This window comes from Podarcis pityusensis, assembly GCF_964106645.2.
Source record: "Podarcis pityusensis genome assembly, chromosome: 12".
Lineage (NCBI taxonomy): Eukaryota > Metazoa > Chordata > Lepidosauria > Squamata > Lacertidae > Podarcis > Podarcis pityusensis.
In genome coordinates this window covers 40,636,612-40,656,019 of record NC_138037.1, presented here as the reverse complement: position 1 = coordinate 40,656,019, position 19,408 = coordinate 40,636,612, and the positions used below count along the sequence as shown (strand labels likewise).

The 19,408-nt window shown below is 40.4% G+C and overlaps 1 protein-coding gene and 1 long non-coding RNA gene across 15 annotated transcripts in view; one reads left to right on the top strand and one right to left on the bottom strand.

The window, feature by feature from the left end:
- Nucleotides 1-19,408, bottom strand: part of LOC308459574 — a 133,932-nt gene that overhangs the window by 49,321 nt on the left and 65,203 nt on the right. The window lies entirely within an intron of this gene.
- The window catches only part of ZNF385D (zinc finger protein 385D), a 609,973-nt gene that overhangs the window by 537,817 nt on the left and 52,748 nt on the right, over nt 1-19,408 (top strand). For all 12 annotated transcript variants that reach the window (XM_080974820.1, XM_080974826.1, XM_080974827.1 and 9 more), the window contains one exon: nt 9,367-9,529. In XM_080974820.1, the coding sequence (XP_080830946.1) occupies nt 9,367-9,529 (163 nt within the window). The remainder of the gene's footprint in view (nt 1-9,366; nt 9,530-19,408) is intronic.

Here is a 19,408-nt window from a genome sequence, read left to right as displayed (position 1 = left end):
CCATGGCCTCCCGCCAAGCAGGCATCGGACAGAGTACACGACCGCCAGATTCCTTTAACGGAATACCCCAAAATTGAAGGCATAGGCGATGGCCACACCCAGCCCTTCGACACACCACAACACATTATTCCAATGCCTAACCTACCCACCAATACCACAAAAAGTTGTGACGATTGCTACGAGGTAGGCGAAAAAACCAAAAGGCTGCTGAACACGCCCCCTCAAAGGCACCTGGTTGGATGCCTGCCGAGGGGGCGTGGGTGCCAGCCAGGTGAGAGGAGGAGGCAGGGGGCTAATGCCCCCTGCTAGGGGCGGTGCTCGGGCTCCCGCCCACAACCACTCCCCTCTCTTCCAGGGAGGAGAGTCTCTATTGGATCAAATGGCTACTAGTCCTAAAAAGTAAATAAATCAAGATTAAGGTAAAGATTTGGAATCAGTGCAAGAAACATAAACCAAATGATTTAAATGAATGGTATAGGTGATTCACTTGAAGAGTTTTTTGAATATCTACTTAAACAAAATGCTAGATGAAGAAAATTGGGTGTAGTCAGACTTTTTCAACAACACAATCTAACAGTTATACCTCTCCTAATGCTATTCTGTGATTCCCACCCAACGCCCATTTTGTCCATGATTTTGAAATATCCTGCATGGTTTTTGTCAATTCTGGGTGGTTGTGTCTCATAAAAGATATGCCAATTGTTCCCCCGCCCCTGGAGGAAATTAGTGAGTAATGAGAAAGCAAGGTTTAGATTTAGATGTTTCAGAACAGTTAATTTAAAGTTGTGTAACATTCTTATGAACAACTACTTTTTAAAACTCCCAGTTTTGACACAGGAGGACTTGTCAAGTAATTTGTTCATGGTTGGTTTTCATGATAGATTTCAAGGGAAATTAAAATATTCACGGAAATAGCTCATTCTTGAAGTTGCTTTGTTGTCTTTCACACATTAAATTAGCTCATTACTGCTGTATATATAGTGGGGAAAAGCATCTGTTTACACGGTTAATAATATTAAAATTACTTACAAGTAACAGAATAAGCAGCAATTTGCAAAAGCTAATCATATTTGTGCACTCCTCTGCAAAAAGTAAACTGTTAATACCTACCCACAGGGGAAAATACTTGCTGGCTGAAGCCTTTTCATTTTATCATTAAGGGTAATATACTGAATACAGAATGCCTCAAAAGCAGAGAAAGAGTGACAAAAATATAACAATTTTCTTTCCAGCAGTGAATTGTGTGAACACTTCTGTTATTAAGAAGGTCAGCTGCTTATTCAAAGATTGTATGGATCCGATCTCTTGAATTGCCCCAACTGAGTTTGTTCAATCTGAATGCTGGTATTTTGTCCTCACAGATTCAAGTAAGATTTGGAAATAGCTCACTCTTGAAGTTCCTTTGGAAAACCTCCTATAATTTCAGCAATTTAGGCTACAATGAAGACTAAGTATTCCAAATATTGACTGGCAGATGGTGGAGGGAGAAAATTAAAAGCTCTCCTTGCTCTGTAAGCCAAACCTCATACACTGGCTTTGCATTTTCCTCTAAGGGAAGTTTGAGATGTGATCAGATGCTTCAACAATCAGATATGTGAGTGCATTACATGTCTGTTTCCATTATAATGCCATAAATGCCATGTGGTGTATTGAGTTACTGTTCTGTTCATCCTTAGAATAATAGATATCAAGCTGTCTACTTGTGGGACGTAAAAACATTTTCTCTGTGCCAAAAGTGAATCTGAAATGGAACTGGAGACCCCCAACTTCCATTAATATTAGGGCATGTTCAGAAGCCATATGCCTCTGAATATTAGTTCTAGGGGAACAACAATGAGGGAGAGAGTTACTGTATTTCCTTCAAGTCTTTCTTGTGGGCTTTCTGGAAGCTCCCAATTACGCACTATAGGAACAGGATTAGACTGACCATGTGGAAAAGAAGGCAGGGTTCCTGCACTTTAATAATTGTGTAGATGAGAGGACTCCAGCGAAATGTAGCTTGCATGTCCACCCTAAAGTAGATGCTGAATTAGATGGGTTTTTGGTCTGATCTAACAAGCCTTAATGCAGGGTGATAGCTTCATTAATTTTATTGGAGGGTAGGTTTTTGTGTTGACTGGTAAGGAGTCAGATGGAGCTCCAGGTCATATAGCAAATGCCGTTGGGGGGCAATCATGTTGTATTCAAAGCATCCCAGATGCCATTAAATTTGTGCAAGATTTTTTTCTTCCATATATATGTTGTTTGCTCTCAGAATGCCGGTTCTAGTAGTTCTGTTACTCAGTCATCAGTGTCAGATGGAAACTGAGATTCCCAAACATGCAAAAAAGCAGTCTCTTAGCAACTAAGACAACGCACATTAATCCAAGCTGCATGCATCTTATCAACGGCCCATGCAGTCAGAATGTAACTAAGCACCAAATCAGAAAGCACAATATTCAGAATTTGTGCCTAGTATGTGGTTGGTTTTTGAGGTTCGCTGCCAACTTGCAAGGTTCATGTACCTGACAAAGTGGGGGTTTGAACCACAGACGCTTTTTGTTGCAGAAATTTGTTGCAGCTGTCTCAGGCTTCTTTATATATGCAAAATGCTCGTTTTTGACCAGAAAAGGACAACCTGATCATCCTAGTTTGGATTTACCATTCCTTTATTTTCATATAATCAAGGAATAAAAGGACAAATGATTAAACCCAATTTTTATTTTTTTTTGTCAGTGATCCTGCATTATTTCTGATACTCTTTTTATATTCCTCATGCCACTTTTCTTCCTTTTTCATTTCGGAGTTGAGACCCAATCACAGCTCTTTAATTCCAAGTTCAGCAAAGCTGCTGTTTTGATTGTATACGGACAAAAGAAGTGGTTTCCCTAGCAACAGGTACAAGGTGAAAACACTCAAGTTGGCAACATTATTCTCACCCACTCAAGTTTCGTTTATTTATTTTGTTCACAAGATAAAGAACAGTCAATAGGAAGTTTTCAGCTAAACTGAGAGGAGAGACTTAAGGGCAGGTAAGCGTGCTCCCATTTTGCTTCAGCTGGAGCTGTTACAAAGATTTCTGCTTTAAATTGAGTTTTAGGAAAGCATTAGTTTTATATAAGGTGCCATGATATTCTTTTCAACTAAAATTAATGAGAATTAATGAGTGGCTGGGGAAACCCAGCCAGATGGGTAAGGTATAAATAATAAAATTATTATTATTATTATTATTATTATTATTATTATTAGCTGCTTTTCTTCTTGTATCATCTCTAGAAAATTGTTCTTTTTACTTTAAATATTAATTTTAAGAAATGTCTCATAATTCTTGGGTGTTATATGAATGTGTGTGTGTTCCCAGTTTTGTAGTTTGGATGTTAGTTCGCATCCGCCAAACATGCACATAGAATGGTTTTCCTTGATTTTATTTATATTAATACAGGTGTTCAACATGCACAATTCTAACTTCACATGTAGAGAGAGAAAACCACATCCTCATTTGCAGGTCAATGCTTTTGTTTCAGAATGTGTAATTCAAAAATTAGAGTGAAATTTAACTCGGAAAATAAATGAAAGGTTTAGATGACCATGTGAACTGTAAATGTTGAAATTGTGCTTCTTCTTCCCCCACCGAAACCATGGAGGTTTCCATTTGATTGGCAATTTATCCAGTGTTTTATAAAGTCTCCTTGTGAAAACTTTCCACCCATTGAAACAGGTGCTATTTTACTTGTTGAAATCACTGTCACAAAGAAAGGTAGCATTATGGAAGGCTGAATAAATCAGCCAATCAGATGATAATTGCAGTTGCTACGTGAGGGAGAAGAAAATTGGGCCCCATGTTCCACCCCCAGTTCAGTTTGATTTTCTAGAGGAGCAGCTTTCTGGAGCTGTAACAGTGGGGGAATATACATAAAGTAGCTCGTTACTGGAGGGCCTCCTACATTAAGGTTATGCACTTGATTCCGAAATAGCAGAGGTTTTTAGATTTCAAATATTTCTAACATTAAAACACATCTAACAAAATGTAATTACGGTTAATTTAAAAGTCTGGAGGTTGGGTGTACCAAAGGGCAAGTACATTTTGAATATCCATAAATGAATGAGGGATACATAATATATAGTAATTTCAGGGTAGCAGCCTCAGTGCTGATGACTGCAAAATTGCAAAACATTGGTTCTGCAGTATGAATAACTGAATATGAAAATTGTGTGTGTAGGAGGGCTTCTTGTTGCTGCTTTGCTGATTCTATCTTGCACCAAATGAAAGGCAGAAGTTGGGGGAAATCTAGAGATCTCTTATCCACACTTAACTTTTGCCCCACACTTTCTAGGCACAAGTGTGCACTTTAAAGTTCCCTGTCTGAGCACTTTTTTTGCCTCACCCCTTTCGCCAGGAAAACTTGCTCTTTAATGCTGAATCAAAGCAAATGGCAGTTTGAGCTTTTTGCAGATTGCTGGTCACTCTGGTTCAGCAGTAAAGGGCAGGTTTTCACAGAGAAAGTGCTTCAGAATTTTGCCTGATAAAACTCCTGATAGTCTTTCCAAAAAATGTTGTTTCAGTATATGTTTCTTGTACCTTTCTTGTATCTTTACTCCCTGGACTCATAAGACAACAACTAGTTATGCACCTGTGCACTTACCTGTCTGCGGACAAACGTTGGCTCCCTCGGTCAGTAAAGCGAGATGAGCGCCGCAACCCCAGAGTTGTTCTTGACTGGACTTAACTGTCAGGGGTCCTTTACCTTTAATTTAGCAGTGCAACAGAGTGTTTTATGCCTTAGTCATGTAGGAGTTCATACTTAAAGGTAAAGGTACGCCTGACCGTTAGGTCCAGTCGTGGACGACTCTGGGGTTGCGGCGCTCATGTCGCTTTACTGGCCGAGGGAGCCGGCGTTTGTCTGCAGACAGCTTCCGGGTCATGTGGCCAGCATGACTAAGCCGCTTCTGGCGAACCAGAGCAGTGCATGGAAACGCCATTTACCTTCCCATCGGAGCGGTACCTATTTATCTACTTGCACTTTTGACGTGCTTTCGAACTGCTAGGTGGGCAGGAGCTGGGACCGAACAATGGGAGCTCACCCCATCGCGGGGATTCAAACCGCCAACCTTCTGATCGGCAAGCCCTAGGCTCTGTTGTTTAGAACACAGCGCCACCCGTGTCCCAGGAGTTCATACTTAAGTTTGTCTTTTTCCACTTTAAAATACTCTTAAGTCAGTTTTCCTTCTAGCAATTTTAGCATTAGGCAGACATGTTGGTATGGCTAAGAACTTTCAAAACCTTCTCAGTCATTACTCAGTTGAAGACTTCTTGTGCAAGTTATTGATTAGATGATTGAAGAGTAAAGAAATTGTATGTTGAATAAAAATAAAAGATAAGCAATAGTCTTGAACTACTTCTTACACTTGTTGTAAGTCCTGAACCAGTATCAATAATTCACACACACAGTATAAGTAAAATGAAAATAGATCCACATTGTAGATACCTTAGTTGTTGTTGTTTGGCTGGTGGTGGGACAGAGGTCCCACAATGTGCAGGAACAGGAAGCCATCAAATCTTCCTTTGTTAATTTGATTTTTACACCACCTTATTATGCCTGGGATTCGCAGATGCAGGTAAAATTAAACAATATATTCTAAACTCACAGTGACAAAAGGTTTCTTACGGAAATTGCCAAATAAATGCAAGCACTGCTTTCTTGCATAGCACTAGTCTTTCTAGAAGATTGCTATAAATGATTTTAAAATTCCTTTTCAATGTACTTTTCATTTTCTGCCACTATTATCTTAAGGAATGTCACAGTATGTATGCTTCTTTCCAACCCTGGATAAAAAGGTGCAATCAGTCATCCAGTCTCCTTCCACAGTTCTGCATCAGGGTTTCCACTCAGGTTCAGGCTGTGGCTCCATTTTTCCTTTTCTGCATGACATTCTGGCATAATTACATTCCCCCCCCCCCAATCTGTCAGATTTTAGCCCTTTTGCTTCAAGAAGATGGCATTTTATGGTGAAGCTTGTTGTCTCTTTCCCTCCATTTTTTGTAATTTTAACTTGGCAAATTAAATTATTCAGCCAAATATTACTATTGTGTATTGCACAAATATCATAGGGGAATGCAGTATAATAGAATTATAGAACTGTGGAGTTGAAAGGGACCCAGAGGGTCATCAAGTACAACCCCCTGCAATTCAGGAATCTCAACTAAAGCATCCATGATAGATGGCTATGCAACCTCTGCTCAAAAACCACCAGTGAAGGAAAGTCCACCACCGTCCGATCCAATCTTTCCATTCTTACAATTTACTTTACAGGAAAACACAATGACTTATTATTATTATTATTGCTTATTATTATTGCTTCTTCTTCTTCTTCTTCTTCTTCTTCTTCTTCTTCTTCTTCTTCTTCTTCTTTTTCCAGTTCAACTCTAAAGGTTCAGGAAGGAATCTCTGGTGTAGTTTTATTTAAAAACTGGTTAAATCTGTTGGCGAACAATCTATCTTTCCCACATAGAAGTACCATTAAACTGCCAACTCTACTTATCTTGAAACAACCTTAAATGCCTTCATATCCCTATGGAAATTAAAGATTTACATTCTGAAACTTTAACACAAGGCATCTGAGAGTAGGGGAAGTTCCAGCACTCCATGGGACGTTTGCTATTCAGTTTTACCTGTGCGCTGAGAGCAGTTTCATTTTATATTTCAGAAGACATAAATCTGATAAATTCCAATCCAGTGCGTTATGATGTATTTTTATGCCTGTGTACCTTTCACTGAAGTTGGGGTGTGGGATCAGACTGGACTCAGCATATGAATAAGTGTTGTATAATCCGTTAGTAAAAAAGATAACAGTGAACAACTTGAAGTAATCAAATAAGATGGAAATTAACACAGGCAAAATAATTGTGACAGTTTTATTTTGATGGAATACTGAGTCAATTAGACAGTATTGAAATCTAGTTCCAATTAGAGAACAGCTTAAGAAAAACCCCAACGCTGTTGGACTACAGAAACAAACACATGGCAATGATGACGTGAATGTTTATGATATGCTGCCATTTTATTTATGCCATCCTAACCTAACATCGGTCTTTCAATTTAATAGCAATTAACACCTCTTAACTGTTCACATTTGGCTTACAGTATGTCTATTAATGTTATGTGTTGTTTGAAAACTGTAAAAGATGCATGATTGTGCTATTTTTTTTCCAAGTTGTTTCTAATTAATATCTCCACTGTCCAGTGTTCTTTCAATAAGGGTACCTGCCACAATACCTTTAAAAAAAAGATCATTGATACTTTTGACTATGAGCACAGCTGAATAGTCCTCTGTAGTCAAGCTGCACAAATTTTTAAGTGACCTGCCCTTTAGCAATGATAGTCACTACTTAAGCATTTGGTTTTGTACATAAAGATTTGCTACATTGCAGTTCGGAATAATAGACCAGTTTCTGTAGATAAACAAGTGTAGTGTAGATAAACTACTGTTTATCCAGCTGTTAGGTAAATGAATAAACATAGAAAGCATAGGCTCAGTGATTACAGCATGACCTTATATCTTGGTGAGCACTGATATGGTGTTCCATGTGACATGACCTATTCTCTTTAATCTTAGGAATGCTCCGCAAATTCCCCTTTCAAGCTGTATTCAAAGTTTGCCCTGAAATATCATCTCCACTCATGAAAGAATAATAAGTAATCCATGCACGTGTGGATGATCTCATTGTATAAACCAGAGCATTTAGATCACACTTCTGTATAAAGAAGGCACAAACCCAATTCAGACTGTACGCTCTTCCATGCATGGTGAAATGTAATATTTCACCAGCTCTTCATGTGGCTGTTCCATCTCCAAGATCACCAGGCCAAGCAGTCTCCCCAGATCAATATGGGTGAGGCCTGAAAAACATGATCAATATGCCAGAGAGCCTACATGCATTGGATTTTACACATGCTAACCCTAACAAAGCGCTACATTCACACGTGGACAGCAGGTTAGAGAAGTGGACTGGATGGGCAAGGAGAAAAGGCATGTACAAAGGAGTGAGATTGGGGAGAGTACCATTTCACCCGGATAGTGAATTAGCAAAGTATCTGCCATATAAGGAAGGGAAGGCTTGTGCACTGCAAGTGTATTGCAGTGGGAGCCATGTCAGCAAAGTTTAGATACACAGTGTCACACAGAGGCAAGATTTGCTTCTATAACAACAGTCCCAAGATTCTGCATTTTCCTATAGTTGTGAATGGCAACCATTTATTTGTATCGGAGAAAATAAAGGGGTACACTCAGATACACCATTGAGGTATGTGAGGGGAACCTAACCTAATCTCTTACCTTATCTCTTACACCAATAATTATTGCAGCCATTTAGAATTCAGCCATTTCCTATCTGCAGAGCTCCATTCTGCTCTCTGGATTTAGTTTTTCCCCCCTCAGGCTAGGGACAAATTGTGTTTTTTTCGTACCAAATACCACCCACACACCCACATATATTTTAACTGAGTTGTGGTCTTCGCAACCAAGTGGCCTTCACTGGCAAGATAATTTGAACAATGGGGCAAGAGATTTAAGTCAGAGTTGCTCACCATGTTTCCAATATTGACAGAGTTGGAGTGAAGTCATGACTACTTTGGAATGCCAGTTCTGGAATGAAGTAGACGAGCATGGCTGCTTCATTTGATGAATTTCAAGGGGTTATCTTACCACATGTGAGCCCTCCTGGATACAGGGCATAGGTGTTTTTACTATATGCAAGCATTAGCCGGTCAACAGGAAGGAAACCCACATGTGCTAAGCTAATCCCTTGACAATTACCGTCCACTATGTCCCCTGCAAATTAGTCATAGTTTCACTCTAACTCCACCAAAAAGCTTCACCATCTGGAGATGTTGCAAGTTTTAGCACTGTGCTTCAAAGCAATGTCACTCATTTTGAATTTTGCAAAAAGGCCTCGGTTTGGTCGAAGGCTATCTTTTACATTGCGAAGTTAGGCATGATTTCCCTTTTGTGTCTGCTTGAAACATTTCCACTTCTGCCTTTAAAATCAAATCCCCTTTTAATCCATATTCAAGTTAATAGCTAACTGCAAGTGGGGGGAGGATGTCTCCTTGTTCCATTCCCTGGAGAGGAAGAATAATTATTTGCCAAAATTCTGAAAGGAATTTGTTATATGGGTTGAGAAAGCCAGATAACCCTGTGCAATATTTATAATGTAGTAGCTCACTGTTTCCAAATTACAATTCTAAAAATAATTCTGCAGTTTGGTTCACTGCCTTGGTATGGCGAATGGTACCCATTATTGAAAGGTGGTCTGTATTTGTACTAATACAGAGAATGCCAGTTTAGAAATGAGCCTGATTGCATGGTTCATTTTCTTCTCCTTTGTAGAGCCAGGCTGCGGCCCACTACAAAGGCACTAAACATGCCAAGAAGCTCAAAGCACTGGAAGCCATGAAAAATAAGCAGAAATCTGTAACTACCAAGGACAGCGCAAAGACTACCTTCACTTCCATCACTACCAATACCATCAATGCCAGCTCTGACAAAACAGGTTAAGCGATAATCTCTGTTGTGGTTTATTTTTGTTGTTGTTGTTATTGTTGTTGTTTTTCTTGTTTACCGCCATGTCCGTTTGGTTATGTGCTTGCCACATTGATTCATGCTTGATCCATCATTCTATGTAATATTGATTTCTTTCTTCTTCGCAGTAAACTTATGAGATTAAGGTAATCATGACGAGTTGTGTAACGGATTTCTCTTGTGCACAAAGTGACTTGTCATTATTTCAGGCATGAATGCATACGTGTAAGATGAGTAATGTCTAGGGCAAGCAAACAATTAAATAGAAATTCTCAGGAACTTGTAGTCTATATGCAGGCGTTCTCTCGTTCTCTCTCTCTCTCTCTCTCTCTCTCTCTCTCTCCCTCTCTCTCTCCCCCCCTCTCTCTCTCTGCAGTCAGCTGTGACACATTTTTAGCTTAAAAAATAGCACTAATTGAGACTGGGAGCCTGTGATAAAAAGCATTGTTTATCAAAGCTTTATTGTCACAATTTTTTAAGCACTGCATTATTATTTCAAATGGGTGTTCCATGATTTCAAGCAGGATAATACCTACACTTTTCAGAAACAGGTAAGTGTGACTGATGTATATTATTATGGTTACTTATTATGGTTGCTTTCGGAGCCTGAAAAATTTGGGTTGAGAACAGATTGTGTGTGTGTGTGTGTGTGTGTGTGTGTGCATGTTTTCCTTCTCCTGGTAGTCAAAAGAATTGCAGGCGGCTAGTGAAGGAGATGGAATTTGAGTAACCTGGTATTTAAAATCTGAGCCACTGTCCAGGAAACTTCAAAGGCAGACGGTTGCAGTACCTCACATGCACATGATCTTGTCACTTTCTGTCATGTGCTTGTTGTATGCAGACTCATGAAGTGCATACATAAAAGACTTGCTGAAAAGAGAAATGTGAAATGAGTCAAGTCGTTTGTTTTTTCTCCTGTAGCTACTGTGGGTGGCAGGCCATTTGATACCAAGGGATTTTCTACACTGCACTTTAGCACAGCGCAAACTTGCATAGCCTTGGTTTGGAAGTCTTACTCTGCCTTTATATATGGTCATCTGCTTTTACGAATGCTGCCCAGTTTTTAAGACTGATCCTTTCCAAAAACAGTGTTCCTAGGGTTTGTTGGTGTGGCTTTCTTTTCTCAAGCAATCAGAGAGGGGTTTTGCTTGTTGATACCTGTTATCAATAAAAGTTGTATCCACAGGTGCAACCTTCTTTCCTTATACATTTTATCAGCAAACAGCGTTCTATTAATTGTCATTACAGCAACTTTGTTCGAAGGCTAAGAGAAAGAGTGGTTTCTGCAAGGAACTTGTTGCAGGGAGGGGGGTTTGGAACCCAGATGTTTATGATCTTTCATCATTTCAACATTCTGTCAGCTGGATCATACTGGCTTGAAATATTTTTAAAAGAATCTGTAGAACAAACTGTCTCAAAATACCAAATTGTTGTAATTGCAGGCTTGTGGCAGTTTTATCAAGTAAAGAAACAAGGACAAAAACAAAGTAGTAATAGAAATAGTAGGAAATAGTAGAAAACAGAAAAAGGTGATGGAAAAGAATCATAAAGACTGATCTCTTTGGCCAATGCAGAGCTACTGTGACAACCAAGTATGAAGTCATCTCAGGATTTCTGTTTCTAAACATTTTCATGTCTGTCGGGAATGTTTGATCCTCTTCAAAGTGCTGTTGAACCACGCAAAACACTTCTGGTGCTTATTTCCACAGTCTATACTTGTGGCTAGTCCTACTTGATGAAATCATTTGGAGCATCTGCTCAATAAGTTGCATTTGTGTTTTTGCTACTTTGTGGTCTGGATTGCATATATTGGGTGTGTGAGTGGTCTAAAGTTTGGAGCAGGACACTGAACTAGATGCCCCTTTGTCTCCCTTTAGACTCTGCAGTTTGATTCTTTGGTTTCCTAGATGTTCTTAGTGTTGGTGCTGCAGGGCAACTAATGGTTAACTCAATTACAATTCAGTGCTGTATCCAGAACTAAGAATGTGATTCATTTTGCACACTGGAGGCCCACAATCAGTTCCTCAATCAACCACGAATTAGCAAGTCACAGCCTCTATGTAATCTAACCCATAGGGTTTTTTTTGCTTATTTATTAAATTTGGGTTCTGCCTTTCCTCCAATTTTTATTGTGTTTCATTAAATCAAAGGTTCTAACAGCAATAAAATGCAAACACAATAAAATAAAATAATGAAATACAGTAAAATGCAAATTCAAACGTAAAGACAAGGCAGTTAAAACACATCTATAAAATGAATAAAACAGAATAAAACCGGCAAGCCGGTTTAGTGGTTTAGACCATAGCGCCACCCGCGCCCCCTTTTTTAACCTAGGATGATATCAAAACCAACAACAAATCACAGAGCACATATGTGAACACAGAAGTGACCTGCGATTTGATGGGATCCCTTGTAAAAAACAATTATTATGGCAGATTAAATGTTTTTATCATGGCAGTGCTGGATTTTTATGGGGGCAGGACCCATAAAAACATGCAGTTTTAAGAGGGTAATTTATACTGCATCTGATTTGTCTATGCACATGCATTCTCTCTCTTGACTCCTGCAGTGCTCCATGGTCTCCCTAGTCCTCCAGCCTACTTCCCTTTTCCTGCCATCCTCCCTAATTTCTCTCCTACCCTCTCAGTCGCTCCAGTGTTGAGGTGCCAGTCTGAATCTTAGAGAGCTTATATCAGAAGCAACAAAAAGCATCGCACTTCCAGGTTCCTCCTTTGGCTCTGTACTTCTCAGTTGCCCAGTTTTAATAAAGCGGAAAGATGGGGCATACGGCCAAATAGTATTTAGGTTGCTCCCCTACATAGGAGGTAATTTGGGACCCAGGAACAATTAGAGGCATAGGGCAAGAACCTCTTAGATTCTCAAACAAAGTTACCTCACAAGTTAGATACAAAGATGGCAGGAGGAGAATCAAGAATGACATCATGAACTCCATGAGGAGGAAGGGTGAAACAATGGACCAAGAAGACAGAAATCCGCACTGGCCCTTCTACTCCACTCAACCCAGTATCAACCATGAACCAGCTTTTGCTTAATTCAGTGGTGGCTACATTGGTATCCCTGGATGTTGCAACTTGTAGAACTTTGGGGACTGCAGATAATGGCAACAAGAGGCCATGGAACATAGTTTCCCAAGGGATCCAGGTAAAGGTATTGCATTGCAACTCCCATCAAGTCCTATTCAAGCACGCTCCTCAAGGGTTCCAAATCACCTACAAGTGAAGGCTTTCTCTCCAGACATTTACATTCTGTGTACACATGCCAAAGGGAAGGACTATTCAGTGCAACACCCAAGTGTATTGTTAACCATGAGTAGAATGGCAAAATAGGGCCTAGGTGTTCCTCCTACTGAGCTTAATTTAAGAAGGTTATCTATATGCATTCTATGCTGCCAGATCCGTTCAACAGCCTGCAACAGAGGTTGCATAGTATCAAGGCTTGGTGGTTAACACGGAAAGGAAGTATAACAAAGGCATCAACGACTGGAAGTTATTCCTGTGCTAAGAATTATTTCACGAAATGATCTTTACTGTATCTTGAAAGGACTGACTACTTTAGCAGCTATAAAACAGCACAGAAAGCAAATCAGTAGGTTTTGCCCCTTATCTACTTGGTAATTTTTAAAGTCTCAGTGCAAGGCAATGGGCAATGCTAATTTTTATGCATTAATAAAATTAGCTTGTGCCAATGATGAATGGTAGTTTTACCTCTGGGAGAAGGGCCAATATAAGTGAAGAATGAAAAAGGGGCTTTTAAAAAAAGCATAGCAGTAAAATGATGGTAATCTTGTAAAAGGCATTTTGATTAATAGGGTTGCACAGTATTTTCATGTCATTTGGAACAATGAACCTTTTCTAAGCCTTACAGCCTTGGTTCTAAAGCCTGCAAAATTTCACCTTTAAAAAATCTCAAATGGTGTAAAAGGAAAGTTTCTGACGCACAAATATTCTGGATACAGTGGTACCTCTGGTTACGAACTTAATTCGTTCTGGAGGTCCGTTCTTAAGCTGAAACCGTTCTTATCCTGAGACATGCTTTCGCTAATGGAGCCTCCCACTGCACGTGCGCCATTTCCATTCGCATCCTGGGGCAAAGTTCGCAAGCAGGAACAGCTACTTCCAGGTTAGCGGAGCTCATAACCTAAAGCATTCATAACCAGAAGCGTTCGTAGCCAGAGGTACCACTGTATTCATTATTGTGGCTTGGTAAAAATAACTCCTGAATGGTGAACCTTAGCAGATATGGAAGAGAGACTACAACTCCATGGAGAAACACATACATTAGATTTGTCTTGGGTTCAGCTTTAGTCCCTGCAATCTTCAGTTATGGAAGCACAAATATCAGCCTCAGGGAGTGAATTCTCAGCTTTAGACTGTGGAAAGCCTAGAGATGATATGAAAGTTTCTGATTTAGTACATCCTGTTGTACTGGATCATTTTTTCTGTCTATACACACTATACAGAGTAGTAAAGATAGAAAAGGGGGGGGGGAAACGCCTAGGTTTATATTGCTTGTAAAAAGGCAACTCTTTAATGCCTCACGGCATGGGGAAGTGGCCAAGAAAAGCGGGTATTTAGATCTCTGATAATACTGATCAAAAGCATGTGTGCTACTGAGGAAGCCCTCCTGCTAAGTTCTTTGGAAATCATGTTCGTACTTTCAACCTGTGCCTTTGGGGAAAACAAATAAAAATAAAAAACAGCTGTATAAAGCTATGTTTGAGAGATTAATGTGAGATCTGAAGTAAGCTGAGAGGAGGTCTTATTGCCATCACCACCACTATATCATGTATAAAAATATATATGTTTAAATGGTGTGTGAGGTGTTGCAACAGCACATTGGTCAAGATTTCAGTTGACTGACTCCACAGATAAAGTATCACCAGAAAACTTTGAATGTTTTGGTAATGGAGGTTATGGGAAAGACCAGCCCCTGTGCGATGCGAAGCGGGAAGGGAAAGAGCCATTTGTTATCTTGCTTATACCATTAGCCTTTGGGGCACAGAATGATTCTGGGCGGAGCTGTAGGCAAATGGAGTAATACTAGAGCACTCGCTGAATCAGGGCATTGACATCTCCTGGAGTGCATTTTTAAAAATGCTTTAGACTACAGCAGTTTAAATGACATTAACATCACAATTCTATATATATTTGCTCTGAAGTCACCCCCATTGTGTTTAATGTTCCTCGCGCATAAATGGAATGTCTACATGATGTAATAGAACTAAGCCGCTTCAGCAAGTGACCCAGCAAGTACATTCAGGAAGAAAGTTCACAGCACCACAAGGCATACTCAGGTATGTGCCCTGGATAAGTCAGGGATAGGGGCTCCAGAGAACATGGCCACAATGTCCCCACCCCCCACAAGGGCATGACAGTGACCATCTTCTCTCCCACTCATCCCTGTTAATTTGGTGGTGCACACCATGCTGAACCCTGGCTGATGCACTAACGTTCATTGGATTCCATTCAAGGTTTAAGAATGTTCCGGAATTACTTAACATTGGGAAGCATGAGTGCATGAAAGTCTGGTAGTCTACATCTCATTGTTGTTGTTTGTTTAACTCCACCAGGTGTTTGAACTCCAAGTGGATGGCTTATTTTGGATGGAAGCTTTTATAGGACATGCTTCTTAAGTTTAGTATTGCTGTGTTCATATTTGTTGGTTTGCTTGCTTGTTTATATTTGTTTGGATTATATTTTTGTTTATTGGTTTGTGCATTTCTTGACAGAAAAGAGGCTTATTTTTTATTATAACTTAAATGAGAGGTTTTAGCATGTAGATTATATTTCCATTGAAATCAGAGGCTCTGCCAACAAGCTAATGGAATGCCCACAATTTTTGTCAAACCATCTTTGGTGTATCCTTCAATTATTTATGACGGGCACTACCATCAAACTTGTGGTGAATGGGCCCAGCCACAGAAGCATGAACTCCCTGTCCAGAAGGCTACAAATCCTACTCTATGTCTGGAAATTATAGCTTGACTCTTCTCCCACAGTCACTCAAGTGTAATAGCTTAGCTTTACTTCCAAAAGGGGCACAGCGGGTGGCGCTGTGGGTAAAACCTCAGCGCCTAGGACTTGCCGATCGTCAGGTCGGCGGTTCGAATCCCCGCGGTGGGGTGCGCTCCCGTTGCTGGGTCCCAGCGCCTGCCAACCTAGCAGTTCGAAAGCACCCAAGGGTGCAAGTAGATAAATAGGGACCGCTTACTAGCGGGAAGGTAAACGGTGTTTCCATGTGCTGCGCTGGCTCGCCAGATGCAGCTTGTCACGCTGGCCATGTGACCCGGAAGTGTCTTCGGACAGCGCTGGCCCCCGGCCTCTTAAGCGAGATGGGCGCGCAACCCCAGAGTCGGACACGACTGGCCCGTACGGGCAGGGGTACCTTTACCTTTACTTCCAAAAGAATAAAGAAAAATCATTCTAAAGGATCTGCTGATTGCAAGATTTTCAACTCCGGATTCCTTCACCCTGGATATTTTGGAGTGGTTGATCAGTTACCTGAACCTTTGTACCACATCTAGACACAACTCAATTTTTTTGGACCAAGTTATCAAATAATCTGGTTTTGATTGGTGCATGTGTGTTAATTTCAATAATTTTACCTGTTTGCACCCATGGAAAATATGAGCTCAAGTCTTCTTCTTTACTTTTCTTTGCCATCTTTTTGGTCTGCCTGCCTAGTTTTATATATCTCATAAATTTTGTCTTCATCTGGACCTGTAGGGGGTAAAACAGGCCAATGGAAAAGCCACAGACCCTGACCATTATCCAGCCAGGATCACAAGCCCTGATACTGCTTTGGAGTTTTAGAACCAGATCAAACTGAAATTTATGTAACAGATATTTAACAAATAGGAAAGTTTATCTTTGGAGAGCAGTAAAAGTAATGTCTGAGTAATGCCCAGAAATTGCATGCAATATTTCTCCCCCACCCCCTTCTCACAGTCTATAACTATAATCTGGGTATACATTCCTGCTCAAACAACTGTACCATGACAAATTATCTTCTGACAAGGGAGGTGTTGATATGTTCGTAGTTTTGCCTGTGGGTGCTGATGGGGAAAAGAATGAAATACAGGAGCAGTCGAAGCTGAAACAATAGGTGAGATTGGGAAACATGCATGAGGGCCATGGCATTGTGCAAAACACAGAGATAATTGGGTTTAAAATAAATTTAAGATCCGGGCAGAAAGTGAGAAGCCGTCAGTGCCAACAGACATCTTTCTGCTTTAAAAAGAAAAGGAAAAAAGGCATGATTATTTCCTGCATTTCCACTCAGAGCTTCTCTCCTAAACCCATAACTGGCCACTGATGGTGAACAGATGGTGAACAGGCTGAAATGACACACAGCACCAATTTGGCAGGCCCGCTCCCTAAATGGAGTTCAGGTGACATAGGCTATTGCAGCAGCTGCTGCTTCAAAGCACTAGACTGAAAAGGAGCAATGGAGGAAAGCGTAACAGTTGACAGAAGTGGAATTAGGAGAAGGAAAGGAGTGGGCAGGAAATATTCAGTTGATATATAGGGCAGTGCTAATATTGCCACTCAGCAGCCATTTGTGGCTCTTGTGGACTTTGAACTCAAAATTCTACCCTGAGTATTCTAAAATCAGCTTCTTTACATGTAAAGAAGCTGATTTTAGATATAAAAATATTTATATACAGTAATAATTATCATTATCATTGTCATTAATATAGCCTTAATGGATGCAAGGATGACATTAGCATGTGCCTAGGGATAAATTGCACCCCCTACTTCTTGGTTGCTTCCCCCTCCCCAAACTTTTAAGATACCTATGGGATTCAAGCATATTCTAGAACTTTAGGTTTGCATAATTGAAGTAGGTTAAAGCACTCTGTTGCCCTAGCGCAGTGAATCCGCTCTATAAAGAAGGGGCTTTTGGTGGTTTGGGGTGGGGTGGGTGACTGAGGTTTTATGTACAGTTCCTCTTGTCCTGCTGCTTTCCCCAGGGGAAAACTGCTTTTTAGCGCTAAGTTCAAGTTCCCCTGAATTTCCAGAACAAGTGTGGAAGAGCCCTGACTAACAGGAAGACATATAAATACCCTGCAAGCAAATTAGGATGAATGTAGGATAAATGCTCATCGTTGCATAACTGCCCCACAAGCAAATCAGTATGAATGCTCAGTAGAGACCTGGCATAATTTGAGCTCTGTGTCAACTTTTGTGACTATCAAATCATGATGAGTGCTCAATAAAGAGGCAATCTGGAGGCCCCCTAACTCTTGTCTATGAAGAAACGTGGTTTGGCTTTTTAGAGGGGAAAGGGAACCTATTTGCATTACCTTCCCCAGGGCATAAACTGCATTTAAAGGGTCTGCATCTTACCTGTATTCCCCCCATATCCACAGTGAGAGTGATTAAGCAGCAATCAAAGTCAGCCCAATTAGCCACAGTGCATAAATTGCTCTCTGAATAGAGCTGCCTTATTTTTCCTCTAATGCAGCAACTTCAATTATTCTTGATTTTCCTTTAGAATTCTTTGGTGAGACACATGTGACACATCTGACCTACATTTCCCCAATAAATTTATTCTCCAAGATATCAGCTGTGCCTAATGTTTGATGGTCTGTAATTTAAAGCACTTCCTTGACATTACAACTGCTGGTGAAGCTCACCCGTGCCAGGTGTCAAGCACATGACTTCCTCTCCCCTCCCCCTCATCCTGGGTTTAAGAATCCTATCTACTAGTTTTCTAGGTGTGTGTGTGTGTGTGTGTGTGTGTGTGTGTGTGTGTAAGCATTTTGATCAGATGATGATCATAAGGCAGAGCTAAAGATTAGTATGTTCTTTACAAGACACTTGTCTACTTTGGTAGCAAAAAGTCCTAAGTTGTTTATCTTATTTCCTTGCTGGGTTTTCCAAGCTATCTCATTTTTGCATGCAATAAGCTAGCCTACTCTAAAATGAGCTTTTTAGCTCATTCACCTTGTCATGGGAGTCCTGAGACATCTGTTCTACAGTTTTATTCCTTATTACAACTAGCGTTCCCAATTTGTCATCCAAATGTGTCTATTTTCTACTCTGCTGGTTTAATAGCTACAAGAAAAATTCAAAATAGGAGTAAACTCACACGAGACATCTACCAGTCGATTATTCCTTTAATCCACCACCCAATTAAGTGATCCTGCCTGCTGTTCTATAGCCAACATCAGCCTACTCCCACCGGTTAAATATCTGCCGACAATTTTTATCAAAAGGTCATTAAATGGTTGGAAGCATTCTGATGCAGTCTTTCATGATGTTCTCATTATTTTTCGAAGCCAGACTAAAATAACCTCCCTGGTTCTTCCAAACCAATGTACATGTCAGATTGAAACATAGTGAATGAAAGGCTTTGGAGAACGTCTTTAAAAAGGCTGTATGGGTTTTAAGGCACCCAGTTTTTAGCTCCCAAAGTGGAATTCATTAGGGTAATATTAGTACTAGAGGAGGCTCATCATTATAGACAGGTAGGATGTTTCCTACTAGACAGAGACCCTCCGGGAGCCAGAGCCTCGTCTCCTTCTTGTCCTCTAGCATGATCATCTTGTCATCTTACCAAGGTATTCTGGTTTGAAATATAACACTAAGCCAAACCATGGCTAAGCATACATTAGCAAACATGGAAGGTTCTGGAGGAACCATGTTTTGGCTTAGTGTGTTGTCTGAAGGCAGGCTCATGGCTTAATCTACCCATCCAAGGTTTGCCCTGTGGTTTACTGCTCATTGTTTGTCTGGGAGAGCTAAACTTTGAGCTCAGGTTGAGATGACATGCTAAGCTTAGTGGCAGAACGAGCAGGAGCCAAGCGGTTATGATCTCTTCTCTC